General features: G+C 35.7%; 1 protein-coding gene across 3 annotated transcripts in view; it reads right to left on the bottom strand.

Annotated features, from left to right (window-relative positions):
- UNC80 (unc-80 homolog, NALCN channel complex subunit) overlaps nucleotides 1-22701 on the bottom strand; it is a 223869-nt gene that overhangs the window by 133626 nt on the left and 67542 nt on the right. For 2 of the 3 annotated variants that reach the window (XM_047773388.1, XM_047773389.1), the window contains exons 19-22: nucleotides 21360-21574; nucleotides 20094-20200; nucleotides 18684-18780; nucleotides 10720-10892 (exon numbers count right to left, since the gene is read on the bottom strand). In XM_047773388.1, the coding sequence (XP_047629344.1) occupies nucleotides 10720-10892; nucleotides 18684-18780; nucleotides 20094-20200; nucleotides 21360-21574 (592 nt within the window). The remainder of the gene's footprint in view (nucleotides 1-10719; nucleotides 10893-18683; nucleotides 18781-20093; nucleotides 20201-21359; nucleotides 21575-22701) is intronic. The other variant, XM_047773387.1, reaches the window with a different exon arrangement.

Genomic DNA, 22701 nt, shown 5'->3' with positions numbered 1-22701 from the left:
ATGAGATGATAGACCATTGGAGAGTAGAAATTATAAGAAAGTGCAATTCTGGGGTAAAGGTAGGGGGAAGGCTGTAAACTAGTGTAGGAATATTTGCCTCAAGGGTTTTCATTGCCTACAGCAAGACAGGAGCGTGGGTTTTCAATGGATCAAAAGTTAAGTGTCTGGGTCCAAGGAGAGTGGGAGGTCAGGCCATAGACTCCTATATAAAACCAACCTTCCAGGTGGCAGCCACCCTCAGGGCATGAAAAATAAAATAATCTGTTCCACAGAAGAGAGCCTGCATGACTAGGCTTGGTTCTGGGTGAAACAGAAAAGAAAAAGAAAAAAAAAGTCTTAAATGAGAACTCCCAATAAAAATTCCACATTATCATCTACTGTTTGGACTGGAATAGGCACTACTTCCATGCTCCTTGCACCCAAACAATAGTTTACAAAATGATCTTAGGCTGGTGATGCTTTTAGAAAAGAAATGGAAATCCTCTCTGGGGGACTACTTTAAACCAGTGCTTCTCAAATCTTCAAACTTGAGTATACATAAGAATACTTCTGGGAATATGGATAAAATAGATTCTTTGGCCTCACCCCCAGAGATTCTGATTCAGCAGATCTGTTGCAGGGCCTGAAAATCTGCATTTCTATCATGCTCATTAATGATGCTGATACTGCTACTCCACTGAATAACACTGCTTCTAACACAGGTCTTAAAGAATTAGTACAGATAAAGTTTTAAGAAGTTAATCTCACACTAAAAATACATGTAAAAAATTCACCATGAGGAGTGCTTTTGCAGTGCAGTGGGTTATGGATCCAGCATTGCCGCTGCTGTGGCTCAGGTTGCTGCTATGGCACAGGTTTGACACCTGGCTTGGGAACTCCCACATGCTGCAGGTATGGCATGGCATGGCATAAAATAAAATAATACTTAAAAAGTCCACCATAAAAAAAAAATCCACCATGAGTAAGAGCCAGCAAAAACAAAGTATCAAATCAGACACAAGGGCTGAAGTTACTGGAATCTTAGTCTATAAGAAGCATTTAAAGATTAATGTGAGTATTAAAAATAGGAGGAATTAGATGATCAAAGTTGACCAGCTAGTTTAAAACAAGAATAAATAGAACTTCCACAAATAAAAAACGTAGTACTTGAAATTTAAAACTCAGTGAATACATTAAAACACAGATTAGATCAGTGGTTTGTTTTGTTTTGTTGTGTTTTTTTTAAAATCAACTTCAGCACTATTGACCATTTTGGCCGGTAATTCTTTTTTTTGTTAGCGGTGCACTATGAATTATGAGATGTTTATCACATCTTTGTTATCTATTAACAAGATGCAAATAGCAATCCCCAGGTTGTGAGAACCAAAAACTTCCTTCAAACACCACCAATGTCCTGGTAGGCAAAATTACCCCTGGTTAAGAACCATGGAATTGTAAATCAACTATACTCTAATAAAATTAAGAAAAAAAAAGAACCATGAGATCAGATATAATTGAAAAGAGAAAAAGTGAAATGGGAGCAATATCTCAGGAAATTAGCCAAGATACAGCAGATAAAGAGACAAAGAAATTAAAAATATGAAAAAGAGGTTGTCCAAAACAGAGGATAAACTGAGAAGATCTATCATACATTTCTGAAATTTATAGAAGTAAAAATTAGGGAAAATGTGAAAGGCACAATCTTTGAAGAGTTTGTAGTTGGAAAATTTCCAGAATAGATGTAATATATATCAATTACATGATTCAAGGGCTTATTGAACCTTAAATAAGAAAAACAGGCTAGGAACATTTTAGTGAAACTGCAAAATATTAACAATAAAGAGAAGATATTAAAAACAACTGCAAGAGGGGATTGGAGGAGACATATTATCTACAAAAGGATGTCAATTAAGCCAAAAGTGAAGGGGTTATTGCCTTTGAAGTACAGAAAGAAAATATTAGCCTATAGTTCTATCAAAAGTAGCTTTCAAGAATGAGACCCAGAAAAAGACATTTTCAGGTAAACTGTAGCTGAGAGAGTTACTGATATTTGATCATCACCAAAGAAATGTCTGAAAGGTTTCCTTCAGTAGAAGGATATAAATCTTAGGAGAGAAAGCCTAAGATGAAAGGAGGAATGGTGAGCAAAGATTATGCTAACCTTTGGGGCAAATGTAAAAATCACTTTCCTAAAAATCAATAAAAACAATGTCACTTTGCCAATGTTAAAACAAAAACAAGATAGAACTAAATCTTAAACAATAATTGGGATTCAAGCCATTCACAATCTATTGTTGTAAAGAAGACTAAAGAGATTCATTCATTAATTTTAGACTTCATTTAGTTAAATATGTATTCAATTTAAAAAATATAAATGGGATATAAAAATTCCCATAGAAAAATGAATAAAACAAAGCTAAACCAAAACAAAACAAGAGAAATAAAATACAATCCAATAGTTTTAAGGGCGACATGAAATGAAAAAAAGAATACACATACAATGAAATAATGAAAAAATGTAATAAATAGGCAGAAAAAGACAAGTGAGTCTGTTTCAGTAATCATAATCTGTGTAAATGCACTAAATTTTCTAGGGGAAAACAGAACATTAGGGTGGTATAAAAATTCAAATATTTGCATTTTATAAGAGATATACCTAAAACACAAAGATGTAGAGAATCTGAAAATAAGAGGGATTGGCAAAAAGACATACCAGAGCCAACACTAACTTAATAAAACTGTTTAAGCTGCATCGATATCAAAGAAAATATATCTTATATATACTAGAAATAAACTGAGTCACTGGATTGTGACAAAAGGTTCATAGCATATGCACACTTCTAAACTTTCTGCCTCTGAATAAATAAAACAAATATTGCTGGAACTATAGTATAAATGGACAAGTTTGCCATCATAGTGGAAATTTTAACACATCAGTAATTGATAAATAAGGGAGTGAGGGGGGGAAATAAGGATATAGAAGATGTGAATATAAAACACCATACCCTAATGGATCTGGAAGATATGCTAAGTGAAATGTTAAACAAAGAAAGGTAAGTACTATATGATTTCACTGATAGGTGGAATCTAAAAAAAATAAATGTGAACAAAAAACAGACTCATAGGAGCAGAAACTAATATAATATTGTATGTCAAACTATACTTCAATTAAAAAAAAAGGAAAGTCACTATGTACACCCAACAACTGAGAATGCGTTCTTTTCAACTACACATGGACCATTTATGAAAATTAATAATGCTCTAACGCAAGTCTAAATTAACTTCAAGGAATCGGTATCTGAAAATGAAGTTAGAAATCATTAACGAGTGGATACCTAACAAAACCCTGGAATTTATAAATTGAAACACACACATATACATATTTAAATAACCTATGTACAAGGAAATCATTAAATAAATTAAAAAGGACTTAAATTGTAACAAAAATACTACTTATCAAGCTAGATTAACTCAGAGTACACAAGGAATGGAACAAGTAATCAAAATAGTATTTAGAGGGAAATTAATAGCTAAATGTTCAGTTTTGAACAAAAACCAAAATAAAATTATGAGCTAGGCATTCAGCTAATAAGCTGAGGAATAATACAATGGATTCAAAGCAAGAAGAAAGAAATAATAAAAAATAAGAGCAGATATTAATGAATTAGGGAACAAGATATGATAGAGAGAATCAACAAGGTCATTAAAAAAGACTAATGAAGTTGACAAATTTCTGGCAAGCCTAATCAAGGGGAAAAAAAAAAGGAAATGAATTTAGGAATAAAAACAGATAAAATAACCACAAATGTCACAAAAATTATGAATGCATAAGAAAATGTTGTGATCAACTTTAGATCAACAAATATGAAAATATAGGTAAAATTGACAAATTACCACAAAAAATTAAAATTACTTAAAGAGACTCAGGAAGAAATAGCACTTTTGAATAATCAACCCAGATCTGAATTTCAAATTGAATTTTAATTATATCCAAATTTATCTATGGATTCAATGTAATTTCAAGAATAAACCAAAGGATTTTCATGGAAACTGACAAGTTAATTATAAAATTCATATGTAAGAGCAAAGAGCCAAGAATAGCCTACATGATGTTCAAAGTTGAAGCTAGATTAACTCAGAGTATACAAGGAATAGAACAGAAAAAAGCTCAGAATCACACCCATGCATGTCTGGGAACTTGACATATAATTGAGATGGCATTGCATATCAGATAATAAAGTATGAATTAGTTAATATCTTATGCTAGGATAATTATTTTTCCATGTGAATTAAAAAGAAAAAAAATCCTATTTTATGACACACAGTAAATTGTGGTTAAGGACCTAAAAGTGAAATGTAAATTTTAAAACTTGGAGGAAAATGTTAAGATGTATTTATTGTTATCATGGGATTTCTTTAAAAAGACATAAAAATGCTAACCATTAAAGAAAAGTTTGATAAATTAAAGTTTCCTCTTCATTAAAATACAGAATAAGGAAACAAAACAAAACGATATAGTCTCTAGGGATTCAAGCTCCTGCAAAAAAAACAAAGCAAGCATCGGGAAGATTAAAACAAAGTTCAAGAGTATCTTGAACAGTATATTCTGGAAAGTAGGGGTGAGTGATTAAAGAAGAAAATATAGGGGACTTTAAAGAAACTGGAAATACCCTATTTTTTAAGATATGCGATGGGTATGTGACATTAAAATTTTTTTTCTGTAAACTCTTTATTGATATACATTTTTCTTATGCTACAGTCTACAATCAGAATTTTTTCAAAAATTCAATACTACTACTAGAATAAAGTGAATAATTTAACAATTTAGTTCTGATTATTACGGATTATTTCAACTTTCCTTATGGTGCAAAAGAGAACACATTGTTATTTTGCTTTGATAGTTCCTCATTGGCATATATGCCTAACTACTTGAAAAAATATAACTTGCATTGATCATCAAGTAGTCTTATGATGTTAAACCGCAAGGTGGATTAAATTTGTTGCAGTGAACCTGAAAATATGACTACATGATAATCAAATGTTTCACTTTCGTCAGGAGAGTTCCAGTTTATGTCTAACTGGTATAATTATTGATAGCACCTCATTTCACTTGTAAAAGTGTCCCAGGTTGGATCAATGTTATATAACTACTGCTCCTAAAGCTATGTATTTGTGAAGTTATTATAATCTAATATGAATTCATAGAATTGTTCCTAAAGCAAACAAACATTATTCCTAGTGTTACTCATGCTAACACATTTCCAGTAAATTAGAAATCACTATGTCTGTACATGTTATATGTGCCATATATTCAATTGGATGAAAAAAGGATAATTTCACCTGAAAAATATAGAAAACAGAAATGCCTTTTGTTTGAACTGTTTAATTTTCTATTTTTTGTGTTTGTAGATTATATAAACCTAAAGATGAAATGAGTCCTTTCTAAAACATTTCTTTTAAAAAATGACTTACAGTTGCAGTTATTAAATTTATGCTAAAAAGAAAGAGAGGAGGAGCTGTGCTGAACTTCAAAGTGAACCAATTATCCCTTTGTAGTCATAGCAATAAGAGGACTGTTTAAAACACACGAAAACCTTCAGATTGGCCAGACTTTGAACACTGGTATTTCTCATATTTCTTTCATTTAATAACTTTTTAATTCTGAAGAAAATTGTAACCTTGGAAAAAAATCACACAAATTCTATGATTAAGGCAACAAAATAATGAAAGCTATTCTGCAATAAAATGACAACAGAATGTAGACACTGTATTGGAAGTTGCACTTAAAAGATGAAGGTGATATCCAACAAATGTAGACCTTAAAAGTGATCTGGGAGAAAGTGTTGGCTAGAATATGATGATGAACTGAATACATCATTTGTTTATTCCTCTCCCAAATCCTATCTAATGAAATGGAAGAATACATACCTCTGTCTACATCAGTATCTATATCTGTATCTATCTCAGCATCTGCATATCTATCTGACATCTGTATCTATCTGGCTACCTATCATCAATCTATAAATCTGTCATTTATATCTTCATCTATATATATTTCTATATTCATATTTCTATCTATCTTTACACATAAATAGGATATGATTAAAACCACGAATACATGGAAAAACATATAGAACACAATTAAATGTGAAGCATTTCTGAGAGGCAGGAAGCAGATAAGATCAGATGTTAAGTGAAAGCAAACATAGTGGATACAAAAGCTAATAATAGTAGTTCCTATCGTGGTGCAGCAGAAATGAATCTGACTAGGAACCATGAGGCTGTGGGTTCGATCCGTGGCCTCCTTCAGTGGGTTAAGGATCTGGTGTTGCCATGAGCTGTTGAGTAGGTCACAGATGTGGCTTGGATCCCGTGTTGCTGTGGCTGTGGCTGGCAGCTGTAGCTCCAATTTGACCCCTGGCTTGGGAAACCTCCATACGCTGTGGGTGTGGCCCTAAAAAAAAAAAAAAGAAAAAAAAAAGAAAAAACTAATAACACATTTCATAGAAGACATCTTTCAAAGTGTAATCTAATGGGGCTCCTCACCCAAATCAGTGGGTATGAACAACAGTAGTTGCCACAGCTACATAAATCTCAGTACAAGCAGAATGCTGCTTTCATTCGAACACCTCAGACATGCAGCTACATTGTCCTTCCTTTCAGTCCACTTGCCAGCATATACCGGTGACTTCAGTTCCTTTACTTTTCTATACCTGAGAAACCGAATTTAAGCATGCCCTCAGTTGGGGACCATTTCTAGGCTTAATCCTTTCCTCTCACATCAACAAATAAGACAATGAGTATGAAGATGCTAATAATGAAAACATTACTTTTGTTAGTTTCTCCCACCATCTCTGTCACCACCATCACGACCACCATCATGACATCACCACCACCACAGCCACCGTCACCACCTATCCTTTGTACTCAACTAAGTGGATCTACCTGGATCTTCTCTGTCTCTAACCTTGACTGAGTCTGACCTCTGGGCACTCCTTGGCTTTGGCCTAGAATCAAAGACTCTCAGATAAGAAAAAAACTTATACTAATCATCCATTTCTTGAGTCTACATGCATACTTTCCCGCATTGAGTCCAGTGTAGCGACAAAGAGCTCATGACTTCCCAATGTATCTACTTCATCACTAGACATCTATAATGATCAGAAGATGTTTCTTTGAGGCTCAAAGATGCTGCTTACAAGTATCAAACCCTCTTTATTTTATGTCTTAACATGAGATTAATAGGATTGAGAAGGTCAAGCAGGGCCAGAGCAGGTCCTACAGGAAAGGAAGAAGGAGAACTTAGTGACATGGTAACTATCTGGCTATAGTCTTACTTGGGGGAAGTAAAATAAAATTTAAAATTTCTAGGGAATTCAGACCAACCTAATGGTAGAAGTTAAGCTACAGTAAAAAATAGAGTATACGTATATCTGGAAACCCTACAAATTACATCTCCTTGGAAACTCTAAGGATTATAGGAATTAAAAATCATATAGGTATGGAACCATCTGGTGAAGGAGTTAAATTCCAACATCCATGAGACTGATTACCAAAGTATTCATCAATATTGTTCTTAAAATAATGTCCATTCAGAAGTCATTACTCTTTTGTTCTACTGGGATTATTTCTTAAATCTTCAAATGTACTGCTTTCTTTGTGGCAAGCCTCCTATTTCTCCCATGCCCACATGTCTTATAAATCTTAAAAGCTTTCTCTGCGGGAATTATTTCTTCTGTTTTTATATCATTAATAAATGTTAATAAAATCATTCCAACTACTTTATGAAAGAGTCTCTTTTTGCCAGTGATAATGGATTAATGGAGATGGTGTTCTTTTCATTTTTAGTTTCATGGATGGGTTTTGAGGGGAATCCATGAACCTTCTGATATTATAGGTGCAATTTTGTCTAAAAGTATCCCTACCTCTCTCCATAGCTTTCATTATTATTTTCTGCATGTATTTTTATTAAAGTATAGTTGATTTACAATGTTATGCTAATTTCTGCTGTACGGCAGTGACCCAGGCATACATATACATATATACATTCTTTTTCTCATTTATCTTTTATCATATTCTATCTCAAGAGATTGGATTTAGTTCCCTGTGCTGTACAGTAGGACCTCATTGCTTATCCAATCTAAATGTAATAGTTTGCATTTACTAACCCCAAACCCGTTGGTCTTTCTGAGCTTCAAAATTTTTTTTGAAACATAGTAGGTACACAATAAATATTAATCATTACTTTGTCAACTTTATAATGCTGGACACTCCAAATCTGGAAGATGGATCACTATACACATACTATCTGCATTCGGAAAGGTGCAAAACAAGCGAGGTTTTCCTGTTGAGTTTTGTTGTGCTGTCATCACCACCACCATGCCTGGCACATGAGGAAACCTTCGATAGGCACAGGCTGAGTTAATTGATCAATTATTATGTGGTGAGTATCTTGTAAGCCACATTGGCTTCAGGCTTTCAAATTCCACTACCCTTTCCATTTGATATATTTGATCTGTAGAGAACTGCTCTTCTCTTATGACTACACCCAGTCCAAAATTACTATTTAGGGAGGGGCCAAGGAGTCCTCTTCTATTACTAATCGCTCACTATCACCATGTTTTTTTTATTAATGATTTTTTTTTCATTATAGTTGGTTTAGTGTTCTGTCAATTTCTACTGTACAGCAAAATGACCCAGTCACACATATATATATATACATCCTTTTTTTCACATTATCCTCCATCATGACCCATCATATATGACTAGATATAATTCCCTGTGCCATATAGTAGGATCTCATTGCTTATCCACTCCAAATGCAATAGTTTACATCTATTAACCCAAACACCCAGTCCATCCCACTCCCTCTTCCTCCCCCTTGGAAACCACAAATCTCTTCTCCATGTCCATGATTTTCCTTTCTATGGAACGGTTCATTTGTTCCATATATTAGATACCAGATGTAAGTGATATCATATGGTATTTGCCTTTCTCTTTCTGACTTACTTCACTTAGTATGAGAGTCCTCTACTTCCATCCATGCTGTGGCAAATGGAATTATTTTGTTATTTTTATGGGCTGAGTAGTATCACCATCACCCTATTATTCCAATACTTCCACCTATTCCCTTATCAAATCATGCAGCTTCTGTTGCTACTAACACTATGATATCTTATATGCTGCAAACATTTTTGAATCATAGGAAACAACACAAAATTGGAATTTATGGATATTTTAATGAGCATTAAGGTACAAATAAAATGAGGCATATTTTATTTACTTTCATATTTTTCAGTGAGTACTGTTCATGTACTTACTCATTTTTTAAAAGTTCAATTGTTTGACCTCTTATTAATTTGTTACATTCGTTTACTCTAATCCATTCTTTGGAAGAGATCAAGATATGATTGAGAAGAACCATGCATGACTCAAAGGAGTGACAGGCTAGGTACCACTCTCCCACTTAGAAGACAAGAAATGAGCTCCTTGTTTGCCAGCCCCCTGGCTTTAGACAGGCATCTCTTCATTCTCCAATTGTTTGATCACTGCCAGCCTCAGCTCTCCTGGAGACCTAAGACTCTACATTTTATAGTCACCGTTGCCTATATCAATACACAATATAAACATTTTGGAATCTACAAAAATACTTATAGAGGCCAACATTCAGGAGTGGGAAACAGACTGGAAAATCTTATATAACCACCAATCATCATTTGGGGTAATTACAGCGGTATCTGCATTTCAGGCTTAAGTGAAGCCACACACCTTACTGGTCACTAAACATCTTGAGAGAAAAAAACTGTGTCATAGAAAAATGTTTTGAATTCTAAGATTTGGATGATTTTCCAAGGTAAAATATGACTGGCCAGTGGTTCCATATTCATGAGTTATAAAAAGGGACTGTTTATAGATGGGTTTAAAGTTTTTGGTTATAAAAATGTCTATTTTAGTTTTTCCTTTTTAATTGAGAAACGACTTTAATTTCTTGATATTTACTTAGAATTTTATACCCATTATTTATAGGATATATGAGAGTTTTTTAAACCAGAAAGTAAATAAAGAAAACTGATAGATTGAGTTCCAAAGTCACGTCTGGGCCTCATTTACCTGACAAAAACACTTTCCAAACAAGATCCACTTTATCCTCTAGAATCTTTTACACTTGTATAATGCCACACAATGTTCAAGGTACTTCTGCACAATTAATTTCAATTGGTACTTGCTTCATATTTTCCCTCCAATTTATCAATAATTAAACCAAAACAGAGTTTAAGGACTAATACATGACCTATAATAACAATGTAATAATTAGTAATGGCGTACTTTATTGAGCAATTACTCTATTTCAGGCATCTAATATATCTTTTAATCCTCAAACTAGCTTTAGAGGGTAGGCATAATATTATTGTTACCTTACTCTCATTTTACAGTGACTAGCCAATAGATGTCAGAGTGATTTGAACCTAGGCATTCTTATTCTAGAACCCTCATATTCTTTCAATGAGGATGCTATAACATTCTACATATCAGAATATGTTTCCTAATATTTTTTCCCCTTCCTTTTCCCCTCTCACCTCACCATAATTTTTTTTTTATCCCTTTGCCACTATTGCTAAGAAAACCAAAACCAAAACCATAACCCAGAGTTAGGGTTAGGATTTAGGATTCCTGCTTTCCTCTACTAGCAGAATTAACTGGAATGGGGGATAGGGTGAGTAAATTCTTTCAACAACTTACAAGATCCAAGGCGGCTGCCAAAATAGATGCATCAGGAATTGTCCCTGGCTCACAGCAGTTTAACAGAAATTGAAAACGTTTCATGCCTTGTCGGATTGCTCCAAGATTCACCACGTTCTTGCTTTTCCCACCATCTTGGTTGGAAGACAGGTGGTCGTCGAAACTGTGGCAACCTGTAGGAATTTCCCCGTGGTGGAGGAATGAAGGAGAGAAAGGGTAGTGGTTGCAGATTAAAACAGAGCTTTGAAGTTTTAACAAGTGCATTTTCTGTAGTGTGGGCCTGAGAATTTTTTCTTGGACTGTACTTCTTTCCACTCTTTCTAGCACTTGGTTTGAACAGACCTTGACTTTTGGGAGTGGGGTGACCCATAGCATATGTAAATATAGGGTGTTACACAACTATTTAATATAGGGTCTGGGAGTTCCCACTGTGGCTCAGCAGGTTAAGAACCCAAAATAGTGTCTGTGAAGATGCGGGTTCGATCCTTGACCTTACTCAGTGGGTTAAGGATCTGTTGTTGCCGCGAGCTGTGGTGCAGGTCACAGATGCAACTCAGATCTGGTGTTGCTGTTGCTGTGGTATAGGCCAGCAGCTGCAGCTCTTTTTTTTTTTTTTTTTTTGTCTTTTGTCTTTTTAGGGCTGCACCCGCAGCATATGGCAGTTCCCAGGCTAGGGGTCTAATCAGAGCTGTAGCTACCGGCCTATGCCAGAGCCACGGCAACATGGGATCCGAGCCACGTCTGCAACCTACACCACAGCTCACGGCAACGCCGGATCGTTAACCCAATGAGCAAGGGCAGGGATCGAACCCGCAACCTCATGGTTCCTAGTCGGATTTGTTAACCACTGCGCCACGACGGGAACTCCCAAGGCCAGCAGCTGCAGCTCTGATTTGACTTCTAGCCTGGGAACATCCATATGCTGCTGGTGTGACCCTAAAAAAAAAAGAAAAGGAAAAAAATATATAGGGTCTGATCACTTTGCTACCAAGTTTCTTCTCTAATACTGCTAAGAGGATTATTTTAAATGATTCTTCCTGTAATCAATAACTAACCTCTGTTTTTATGAAAGATACAACATCACTATGCAATTTAGATCTGTAAGGAAAAAAATTGATATCAAGACATCTTGATATCATAGTTACAATGCAAAGAATCATTGACAATTATAATTATAAATGACTTGAGAGGTTGGATACTTAATGCCAGGACTTCCGAACATGGTTGCACATCAGAATTGTCAGGGAAGTTCCTGAATCTTATTTAGAACTTCAGAACCAGAGTCTCTGGAAGAGGAATGTAAGGAGGTGTGCTTTGTGAAGCCTCACAGATCCGGCCTGATCCCACACAATGGTCAGAGGTTTGGGAGCCACTGATTCATCCTCACCTATTTTTCCACAGTTAAGCTGCCTATGAAAGAGAATCAGACTGGAGCTTCTTAAAATGCAGAAATTTTAGGTCTCATTGCTAGAGATTTTTATTCCAGAGATTTGGAGGCTATTCATATTTTTAACAAACGTACCACATGATTTTAATACAGAAAGTCTAAGGATCACACATGAAGGAAGAATACAAAATATTGTTTTTCATCTTTTTTTAACCCCATCTTTTTAAAAACCTAAATATCTTATAGCTTTTCTATAGGCTTTAGTGTACATATATGTGTGTGTGTATGATATTTATTTTATATAAGGTTATAACAAGTTTCAGATAAGGAATAGTTCCTGGACAACTTTGTTTAATATAGAGTTAAAAAACTGATTCCTAATTTCTTCCCATGACTCTGAGATGTACCCCCAACCGCTAAGAATATACCCTGAGGATGCTGATTTAGCGTTTGGCTTAATCTATGCTGACATCATTCATTTGCAATGTTACCGACTCCCGGTCCTAAGTCACAAACCCCATTACAGGAAATAGCTTTCTCACCTTTTCTGTCGAAAATACCTGGATCCCCCTCCCATGCCACCCAACCCCCTATTGTGCCACTTTCCCCTATTGCCTCAGCACAAAGGTGGCTCCTATAGATGCTGTTCTCAACTGAGATGTCCTACACACGTGTGTCACCATTGGTGGTTTCAGGATGTAAGGTGAATAATTTGTCCCTATTGATAAACACAAATATTTGCAAATTTCCATTTAAAAATCAAATCTGGAGTTGGAGTTAACCCTTTAAAATTTTTCATTCTTTGTAAATAAAAGGGCAGTATTTACAGTTATGGGCTTGTGTCACCTCGACAATGTGTCACACACAGGGGCGTCAGCCACCCCATGTACTAGTGGAAAAAAGGGAGCACCTGTTCTTTTAGAAAACTGAGTCCTTTGGAAGCAGTTCAAGCTTGGGGAGAAGATTCCTTTGGATTTTATTAGCACAGGATAAAAAATTATGGCATGGCAGAAGAATAATTACCAATTCCTGGTCAACAACTTTCAAAATACCTCAGTATCATACTGAAGTATGCAGGTGTGAAATGCTATGGTGTCTGGAATTTATTCTAAAGCACATTAAAAAACCATAAAAGATGGAGCATATTGGAAAATTTTTATCATTATTGCGAGTGGGTGATGGATATTTGGGATCCACTGGACCATCCTTTTTACTTTTTGTCTATCTTTGAAATTTTTCCTAAGTACAAAAAAGTGGCTCAGAATATAATTAAAATATCATCAACATTTCCCCTTCTTTCCTTAGGGGTATGTTTTCTTTTCAGGTGTAAATATTCCATATTGAAAACTGCGTACTAAACACCTTCAGTCCTTTTTTTTTTCCAGTTAATACAGAATATTTTGTATCAGAAAAAGGAAGTAGCACAGGAAGAATCTGAAGGTGGAAAAAAATTCAGAAAACTGAATTGCAAATGGTACAAAGATGGCATAGCTAGAAGCTGCAGATAAGGAATATTTGCTGGATAATGTTGTTTCCAGACAGCTGCCTTTCAAAATGCTACTTTATTCATTCATTGGGCATTACCAAAGCTTTCAGAACAGGTAACTTCCTGTTAGTCTTTTTCTATCTATATATCACTTAATTAATCATTTATATACAGCCCTTTAATAGATACATATATCACGGGAAATCTCATCCATTGAAAAATACTATAACCTTAAAAGTACTTAAAACTTAAATCTTGAATTTCAATAGATTCCAAACAATAAAATTTTTCTTTTTAGTGAATCCAGTTGTTTCACTTATTTCTTACTATAATTAAGATTTAAAATACATGAAGTGGGAGTTTCTGTTGTGGCTCAGCAGTAATGAACCCAAACTAGTGTCCATGAGGATGTGGGTTCGATTCCTGGTCTTACTCAGTGGGTTAAGGATCCAGCGTTGCCATGAGCTGTGGTGTAGGTCAGCAGCTGCAGCTCTGATATGACCCCTAGCCTGGGAACTTTCATATGCTACAAGTATGGCCCTAAAAAGCAAAAAAAAAAAAAAAGAAAAAAAAGAAATAAAATACATTAAGTGATAACTCAAATTTATAATGGAACTAATACATAAGACAGAATAGATGGTCAGAAATTATTCCTATTTGACCAATTTATTAAAATCGGTTGCCATCAATTTATTATAGGAAGCATTAAGTGTCCCACCATATTTTTCAGTATTTTTTGAAAGATAATTCTAAAAGAAATGTATTCAGTATCACTAAAGAAAGTGCCATTTTGATTGAAAGAACTTTAGAAACAACAAAGTTAAGGAGTATAAATAAAATACTGGGAGTTCCTATCGTGGCTCAGTGGTTAAAGAACCCAACTAGCAACCAGCCAGGTTCAATCCCTAGCCTCGCTCAGTTGGTTAAGGATCTGGCATTGCCGTGAGCTGTGGTGCAGGTTGCAGATGCAGCTCAGATCTGGCGTTGCTGTGGTTCTGGCGTAGGCCGGTGCCTATAGCTCCAACTGGACCCCTAGCCTGGGAAACCTCCATATGTCACAGGTGTGGCCCTAAAAGACAAAACAAATTAAAAATAAAAACTAATGAGAGAAATGATCAAAACAATCCTTGTCAGCAAGAACCTATTCTGCAAAGAATCATCCACAGAATAATGTACACTTATTACAAGTAAGAAGATCAGCAGAATCCTACAAGCTCAAGAAAAAAGGATCATGCTATCAGTAGAAGATATGTACAAGGGGTCATTTCCATTGTATCTATATAGCATTAGTATATGCACTTAGTATGTGCAGGTACTATATGAAATGATTTATAATTTATTTTTATTTTTTGCAACAGCCATATAAGATAGATCTTTAAAGATGATTTTAGAGAGAGAGAATAAGAGAGGACAGAGAGAGAAAGAGGAAAGGGACAAGTTAAGTAGCCCAATGTAAGTTCACATGACACAGTGATGACGTCAGAATTCAAATCCAGATCTACTGACCACCAGCCTGTGCTCTTATCACTATGCCACACTGTCTTTAGAATACCTGAATGTTTATGCCAAAGGAGGTCAGACTTTCGTAACCTGCTGAAGGTAGTGATTATGCCAGGAAAACTTATTGATGGAATAAAACAACATTGTACATGTTACAAACTGATTGTCAAATTGTACCCTTCTACCAATTCATATTGTAATACTGAAAAATGTTAAAAAGTAATTTGCCTTGGAGTTCCTGCTGTGGCTCAGAGGGTTACAAACACCACTAGTATCCATGGGGATACATGGTCGATCACTGGCCTGGCTCCGGATTAAGAATCTGGAGTTGCTGTGAGCTGTGGTATAGGTCCACAGCTGTGGCTGTGGTGTAGGCCGGCAGGTGCAGCTCTGATTTGACCCTTAGCCTGGGAAATTCCATATGCCGTACGTGTGGCCTTGAAGGAAAAAAAAAGCAAAAAAGTAATTTGCCTAGAAAACATACCTCTTGGCTTCCTGGTCCATAATTAATCTTTTAGTCTCAGTATGTTTTAGTTGCATTTATTTACTATTTTTAATATTAAATTTACTGAGGTATATATAATTTACACAGAATGCATTTTTAAAAAGCTGTTAAATCCCTGAAGGGGCATTTCAAAATCTGTATTTCTTTTAGTAGTATTTTCCATAGAGTTTACGACAGAGCTGAGCACAAAGATCTTCAGTAAATTTTGCTGATCAGTTGAAAAATAAACCCACTGCTTTAGTTAATAAAATATCTTCACTCAAATAGAAACAACATGATTTCTAAAATAAAATATTCTTAGTGAACAAGAAAACAAAAGAAAAAGAAAGCTGGTTTCTGAATGTAATTTCAGTTTGGTTAAATGTTCAGCAGGTGTATTTTTCATTTGTTAGTTTTTCAGGTTAAAAAAGTAATCAGCTACTGCATTTTATCTTACTTAAGTGAAATTCAAGTACTACACTGAAATAGAGGGTAAGAAATTTGATATTTGTTTTCGTTAACAACTTTAAAGAAAGAAACAGAAAATATGCCACTAAATGAAAATTAAATGAGGAAGAAAAGGACAATGTATCTATAATGGATGCACAGGGATCAATTATTCACAGGTTGCAAATTTAAAAAGGAGGAAGAAAAAGCAAAAGCAAGCCCAAAGTTAAAAAGATGTTCACAAGATCAAGGGCGGTAGTTGCAAAATATAATATACTTTGATTAGCAGATAATGTTGTTTTGTTTTTTTAGAATAGCTGAGGATACCTGTCCTCTGTGAGATTCTAAAAGAATCTCATAGAATATCTTTTATAATTTTTAACAAGCCAGAGAATGTGGATAAAGAATGATAATGTACAGCCATATCCTTTTGCTCATCAAAAGCACATAAAAAATTCCAGAAGCAGTCTAAGATTTTATCATTTTGTCTCCTAGACACAGAGGAAGAGACTGTCTGTGTTGCAGGTATTGTTGTTACAAACTCATCCTAGACTCAGACTTTACGAATACTTTGTATCCGGTCTTTTCTATGTGTGAATAGAATATAGAGATTACATAAAACAATGGCTGAAATCTGTAAGAATGGTGGTGAGAAAAACACAAAATCTGGAATGAACTATCATGAGAAAGACTAATGATAACATGTTTGGAATAAGAGTAAGAGTACAAACATTAACCTCTGACTTGCAGAAGGGAATGTAAGGAAATCAAAAGGAAGTTAAACAAGTCAATTATACTTTCATCCTTTCTACTAAGGAGAAAAATTCACTAATTGGAGGTACAGGAAAAATTCATTAAGAAGGCATCAGATGTATAGATGGCCGACAAGCACATGAAAAAATGCTCCACATTTCCTGATTATTACAGAAATGCAAATCAAAACTACCATAAGATACCACCTCACACCAGTCAGAATGGCCATCATTAATAAGTCCACAAATAACAAATGCTGGAGGGGGCGTGGAGGAAAGGGAACCCTCCTGCACTGTTGGTGGGAATGTAAATTGGTACAACCACTATGGAAAACGGTATGGAGGTACCTTAGAAATCTACACATAGAATTACCATATGACCCAGCAATCCCACTCTTGGGCATATATCCGGACAAAACTTCCCTTAAAAAAGACACATGCACCCTCACGTTCACTGCAGCTCTATTCACAATAGCCAAGACATGGAAACAACCCAAATGTCTATCAACAGGTAATTTGATTAGGAAGATGTGGTATATATACACAATGGACTATTAATCAGCCATAAAAAAGAATGAAATAATGTCATTTGCAGCAACATGGATAGAACTGGAGACTCTCATACTGAATGAAGTCAGAAGAGAAAGACAAATACCATATGATAGCACTTATATCTGGAATCTATTATATGGCACAAATGAACCTTTCCACAGAAAAGAAAATCATGGACTTGGAGAATAGACTTGTGGTTGCTGAGTGGGAGGGGGAGGGAGCGGGGTGGTTGGGGAGATACAAACTATTGCCTTTGGAATTGATTAGCAATGAGATCCTGCTGTGTAGCAGTGGGAACTATGTCTAGTCACTTATGATGGAGTATGATAATGTGAGAAAATAGAATATGTACATGTATGTGTAACTGGGTCACCATGCTGTACAGTAGAAAAAAAATTGTATTGGGGAAATAACTATCAAAAAATAATAATAAAATGTGTTATGGAAGGTCAAAGCAAAAAAACAAAAAAAAAAAAAGAAGGCATCAGATGTAAGAGACCCTAGTCTCTTGAGTTTAAGCCTCAGTTCCATCAAATTACACTCCATTGCTTACATTCCTTGTACTCAACAATTATACTATCTATTACATTAATTAAAACCAAATATAGTATACTGCATTCCATTTGAAGTACCACCTTTTGTAAAACACATCATCTAATTAGAATACATAGTAAAATGGAATCAGAGTGGTGATCAGAAAGGAATCAACAATATTTAACCAGTAGAAGTGAGACCAAAGAAGAGAATATAAAATGGATAACAGGTGAAACAACATTATGTGTTATTATGTGCTTATGAGTGAGTGTGTGTGAGTATGTGGATGTGTGGGTGTGTGGCTAAAGATATCATAACTAGGACCAATGAGTCAAATTTATGGATAGGTATATTTTCAGAACATAAGGAAAGACTTTCTAACAATTAAAGCTGTCTAGTTCTGGAACAGGTTGCTTTGTAAAGCAATAAACTCCCCCTCAGTGGGTGGCTGGCCACCTGTCAGAGATATAATAGGCAGAATTCCTAAGCAGATAGGTGGGTGGATAAAAGTATATCTGAGAGTTCTTTAAAACTCTCAGATTTTAATAAAGGCCAGAAATGTAGAAGAAAAGGGCTCTGGCTTATTCTTTGTACACTCAGGGTTCACTAGAGAATGAGACACACAATAGGACTTCCATAAATGTCTACTGAACCAAACTGATAACAAATAGAGAAACTATAAATAGTAGGACAAACAACATACATTTGAGAAGGAAATGAAGGAGAAATCAATGGAAAGAGAAACTGGATCATTTTATCTAATCGAATGTTTGTTCTGTGTGATGAAACTTGCATATAACTCTTAGGCCAAGTAACATTTACCAAGACGCTTGAAGAAATTCTCTTCTTCATCTCTTCCATTTTCCATTGCACTCCCTGGCCCACCTTCAGAAAGTTTCACAGCACTGGTGAATTTGACCTGAGGCAAAAAAGGAAAGTAGTCAGAGAACTCAATTCAAAGGAAATTCTTTACGCTTATATTAACCTTTACCATGAAAAATAAGTTGCTTAGAATATTAAAGTCACCTAATTTCTTCTGACTTCTACATCTGGTTAGCTCATCTGTACGGTTTATTCTCATATGCCAAAACGGATATCACTCATAACTATAATTTAAAGAAGAGTCTCGGTCATAGATTGAAAGTGAAATAATCAGGCACCATGAAATAACTTAATAAACAATTGAGATATTCTTAGAGTTTAATTCTGGTAAAGTCCAAACTCAAATTTATGAAGTCATATTCACCCTTTATAAACAGCACCACATCAAGTGAAAGTAAAAGCCAAGTAGAAGACTTCAAATCTCTATGGAAGAGACAGTATAAATTAACTGATAATGTGTATGGTAATTAAAGTGTAATAACAGATTTCCCCCAACAATTAAAATGTGTTTGTTTTCAGTAAAGCAAGGAAGCTATGGGCCTCACAGACTCTCAAATGCTTGGCCAATTTTTTAGCAAGGAGAATATGAAGAAAGAATTATAAATATATCTTCTAAAAATCTTATAATGTTGCTATATTCTTTTTAGGACTTCAAAATATTACTTTTAAAACAGATAGAAGAAAACTGATTTTAGTGAGATACAAAGAATAAAGAGCGTAAGCAAATAATTTGTATATAAAGAAATGTTGTTCTTATTACAAGCTGAAAATGACAGAGACCAGGCTCTAAATCAGCCACAGGAAAGACTCTTAACAGAAATGGATTTCACTAAGAATCATGAGCTTTTCCCAAAGTGCATGCTACTCTGATGCTTAGCAGTATTATGAGGGGCACTTAGTGGGAAAAGTTATCCTGGGCTTCTTTGTTCTTTTCAGTGGAGAATGGTTCAGATGGTATAAAAAGTAGGGAAGGCAGGTGTGTGTGTGTGTGTGTGTGTGTAAAAGGAATCACTATACAATTACCTATCTTGAATAGGAGCTAGAGATATTAGGATTTCACACGTGTGCTAAAAGTTACATGTAGCTGGGGATTAATACTCATGTACCTCTCTATATCTGCATTATAATTTTATTTAAAATTTGTGTCACTTTTTTCCTTTCTATGATTGCCCACTACCAAGACATATTAGTTTCCATTGCTCATTTAAGTTTCCAAAACTTACTTAACTTGAAGAGAATTTCCTAAGCTCTTCCTAATTTTGGCCCTTCCAGGTGTTTAGTGTTTTCCAGCCCTGATATTTTCCAATCAGTGATTCCAACATTCTCTTATGTAAGTAACGTCCTGTTTACCTTGGAGCTCTGCCGGATAAAAGACAGGCGGTCTACTGAGCTAATGTCCAGGAGGTCCTCCACGCCATCTGCCAGGCCCGAGAGGGAGGATCGTTTCAGCCAGTTTCCTATTTAATAATTTTTAAAGAATTAGACCATATAGCATTTTCTCCCAAATGGGTTAAACAAAAATATCAGCATGTGCCCAACAAGCAATGAAAGTTACATGGCCTGATATAAATAAAAGTGAAAACAAATTGTTTTTGAAATGTACATGCTTTGAATAAAAACAGTCCAGTATTGGATTATAAAATTACATGACCAAGTTCACGATGACAAGAACCTGGGCCTCCTGGGTGATTAAACCATAATCCATACAGTTCTGCTTGACAACTTTCACATCTTCTATTAAGTCCTGTTGACTTTACCTCCTAAGTGCGTCTCAAATATGTCCACTCCTGTCCATCTACATGGTCACTCAGTCCAAGCTACCATCACTCCTTCCTGGACCACTAGGCAACTTTCTATCTGGTCCCCCTTATGTACTCATGCTCCCTCCAACATGTTTTCCATGCAGTTATGTTTTAGAAGAAAGTTTACCTGCTTATGTTATCACCTGTTCAACACCCTGCCTGGGCTCTGTAAGTAAGGCTGATAAGAGCCAACCTGATCCACAAGGCCCCCGCTCTGGTCCCCATGGCTCCACCATAGTTATGCAGCCACTCCTGTCTCGGTTTTCCCATATCCCTGCCTCCTAATAGCTTTGTACATTATCCTGCTACCACCTGGAGTGCCTCCTTCCTCCTTCTCCTAGGTATCCTGAAGATCTTAATGTTGCTTCCTCCAGGAAGCCTTCCTTGATTCCTGCCTCCTCCCTCCATTTAAGCCAGGGTCTCATTGTTGCATGCCTTAAGAGTACTACCTATGTTTCTTTATAAAATCCATAGTTTGCAGCTCTACTTAGTTGTATGATTATCTGCTTTAGGAACTGTCACCCCTAATAGATTTTAAGATCAGCAAAGTCAGGCACTGTGTAATTCTGCTCACCATTTAATCCCTGTAAGCCTAGGACAGTGTCTGCACACCATAGTAGCACATAGCAGAGGTTCGAGAAATATCTGCTGAAGAAAAGAATGAATGAAGGAAGGAAGGAAGGAGTCTGCCTATGTTTTGTGACTTGAAAGTTTTCCCTCTCTCTACCCTTTCATGTGTTGCTCTGTTTTGATTGTGAATTGAATTGAAGACATGGCAGGGAATAAGAGAACCATAAAATAAATACAGACATACTTTTACCTATGGGGAGTTTAAGCTTCTTCCGGAGGGAAATTCTGCGGGACCGTGAGCGGGCGCGCCGGTCAGAAGTGGTCCCTGAATGGGCAGTTGTGCATTCCGAAGTGTCCTGCTCAGACTGGCTGCTGGTGTCACTTGCTGCACTTTGGGATTTGAACATCTTGCGCCAGAAATCTTTCCGCCCCAGGTTTCCCCCTTGCATTTGTTCATCGCTGAAAGCAAGCAGAGGGGAGGGTTCAGTGTCTAACAGCACATGTGAATTTCCCTTAAATTTCTTTCAAACTCCTGCCAGTGACATTTAGGTGAATCATGCAGGATGATCTGTGATGGGCTGGGATTTAGGGAGAGGCAGAGTGGGAGGGAAAGGAGGGAGACCAAGGTTGACTCTCTAAGCTCTGCTTGAAAATAGTCATGTCTCAGCTGTCAAACTGCGGTGATCATTTTTTTCAACCATAATAAAAAGACTCAATATTATTGCAGGTATTCATCGGCAAGTGTGAGTCATAACAGCAGAGGCACTTACAGTGATGGTAAATATTTAACTTTTGTGAAGTTCCCTGAGACGTGTGCAGTACCATATCTTAATCCTCACCCCAACCCCAGAACACTATAATTTTTGGCACTAAATAAACTCACAAAAATACTTGAATCCAAGAATAAATAAAATGCAATCACCACACACCACACACACACATGCATCATCCCACAATTTTTCACTAAGTTATTTCATATGGCCTGGTTATTTAGCTTTCTTAAGTCAAAGAAACTTAAGAAGGTTTAAAAGAAAAAAAAAAAAGATTGGTCTGACTCAAAAAGACAAATGGGAACATCTCTAAAGGGATTTTTCACTAGAGCATTTCACAAGATGAAAAAATGACCAATAGAATGCAGAGTTTAATCTCACTAGGAATTTTTTTTTTAAAGGCCAGTTGAATTGAGAAAGCAATGGTGCTATCGTATGCTATGATGAGATAGACTGATTCAACCTTTCTGGTAATAAGTTATCCAAAGCCTATGTTTCTTCCCATGACAGATTCCACTTTCAGAAAGTTATTCCAAGGAAATGATGGGATAATATACTAAGATGCAGGTTCAAGAAGGTCAAATACTCACTGAGGTTTACAGGTTAATGTTAAAAAAACAAAACAGTCTCAAAATTCAACTCTAGGGAAACAGCTGATAGGACTTCCATATGATAGAATCCCCTGTAGTCCTTAAAATACTATTTTCAGAAGATTAGTGACATAGGATATTTTGATGATATATTGCAAAGTTAAAAGGCAGAGATCAAATGGATTAAATAGGATATTGCCAGGTTAGCTTCAAAAAGCACACATGT

This window comes from Phacochoerus africanus, chromosome 3, assembly GCF_016906955.1.
Source record: "Phacochoerus africanus isolate WHEZ1 chromosome 3, ROS_Pafr_v1, whole genome shotgun sequence".
NCBI lineage: Eukaryota > Metazoa > Chordata > Mammalia > Artiodactyla > Suidae > Phacochoerus > Phacochoerus africanus.
This window is presented reverse-complemented; position numbering and strand designations above follow the sequence as displayed.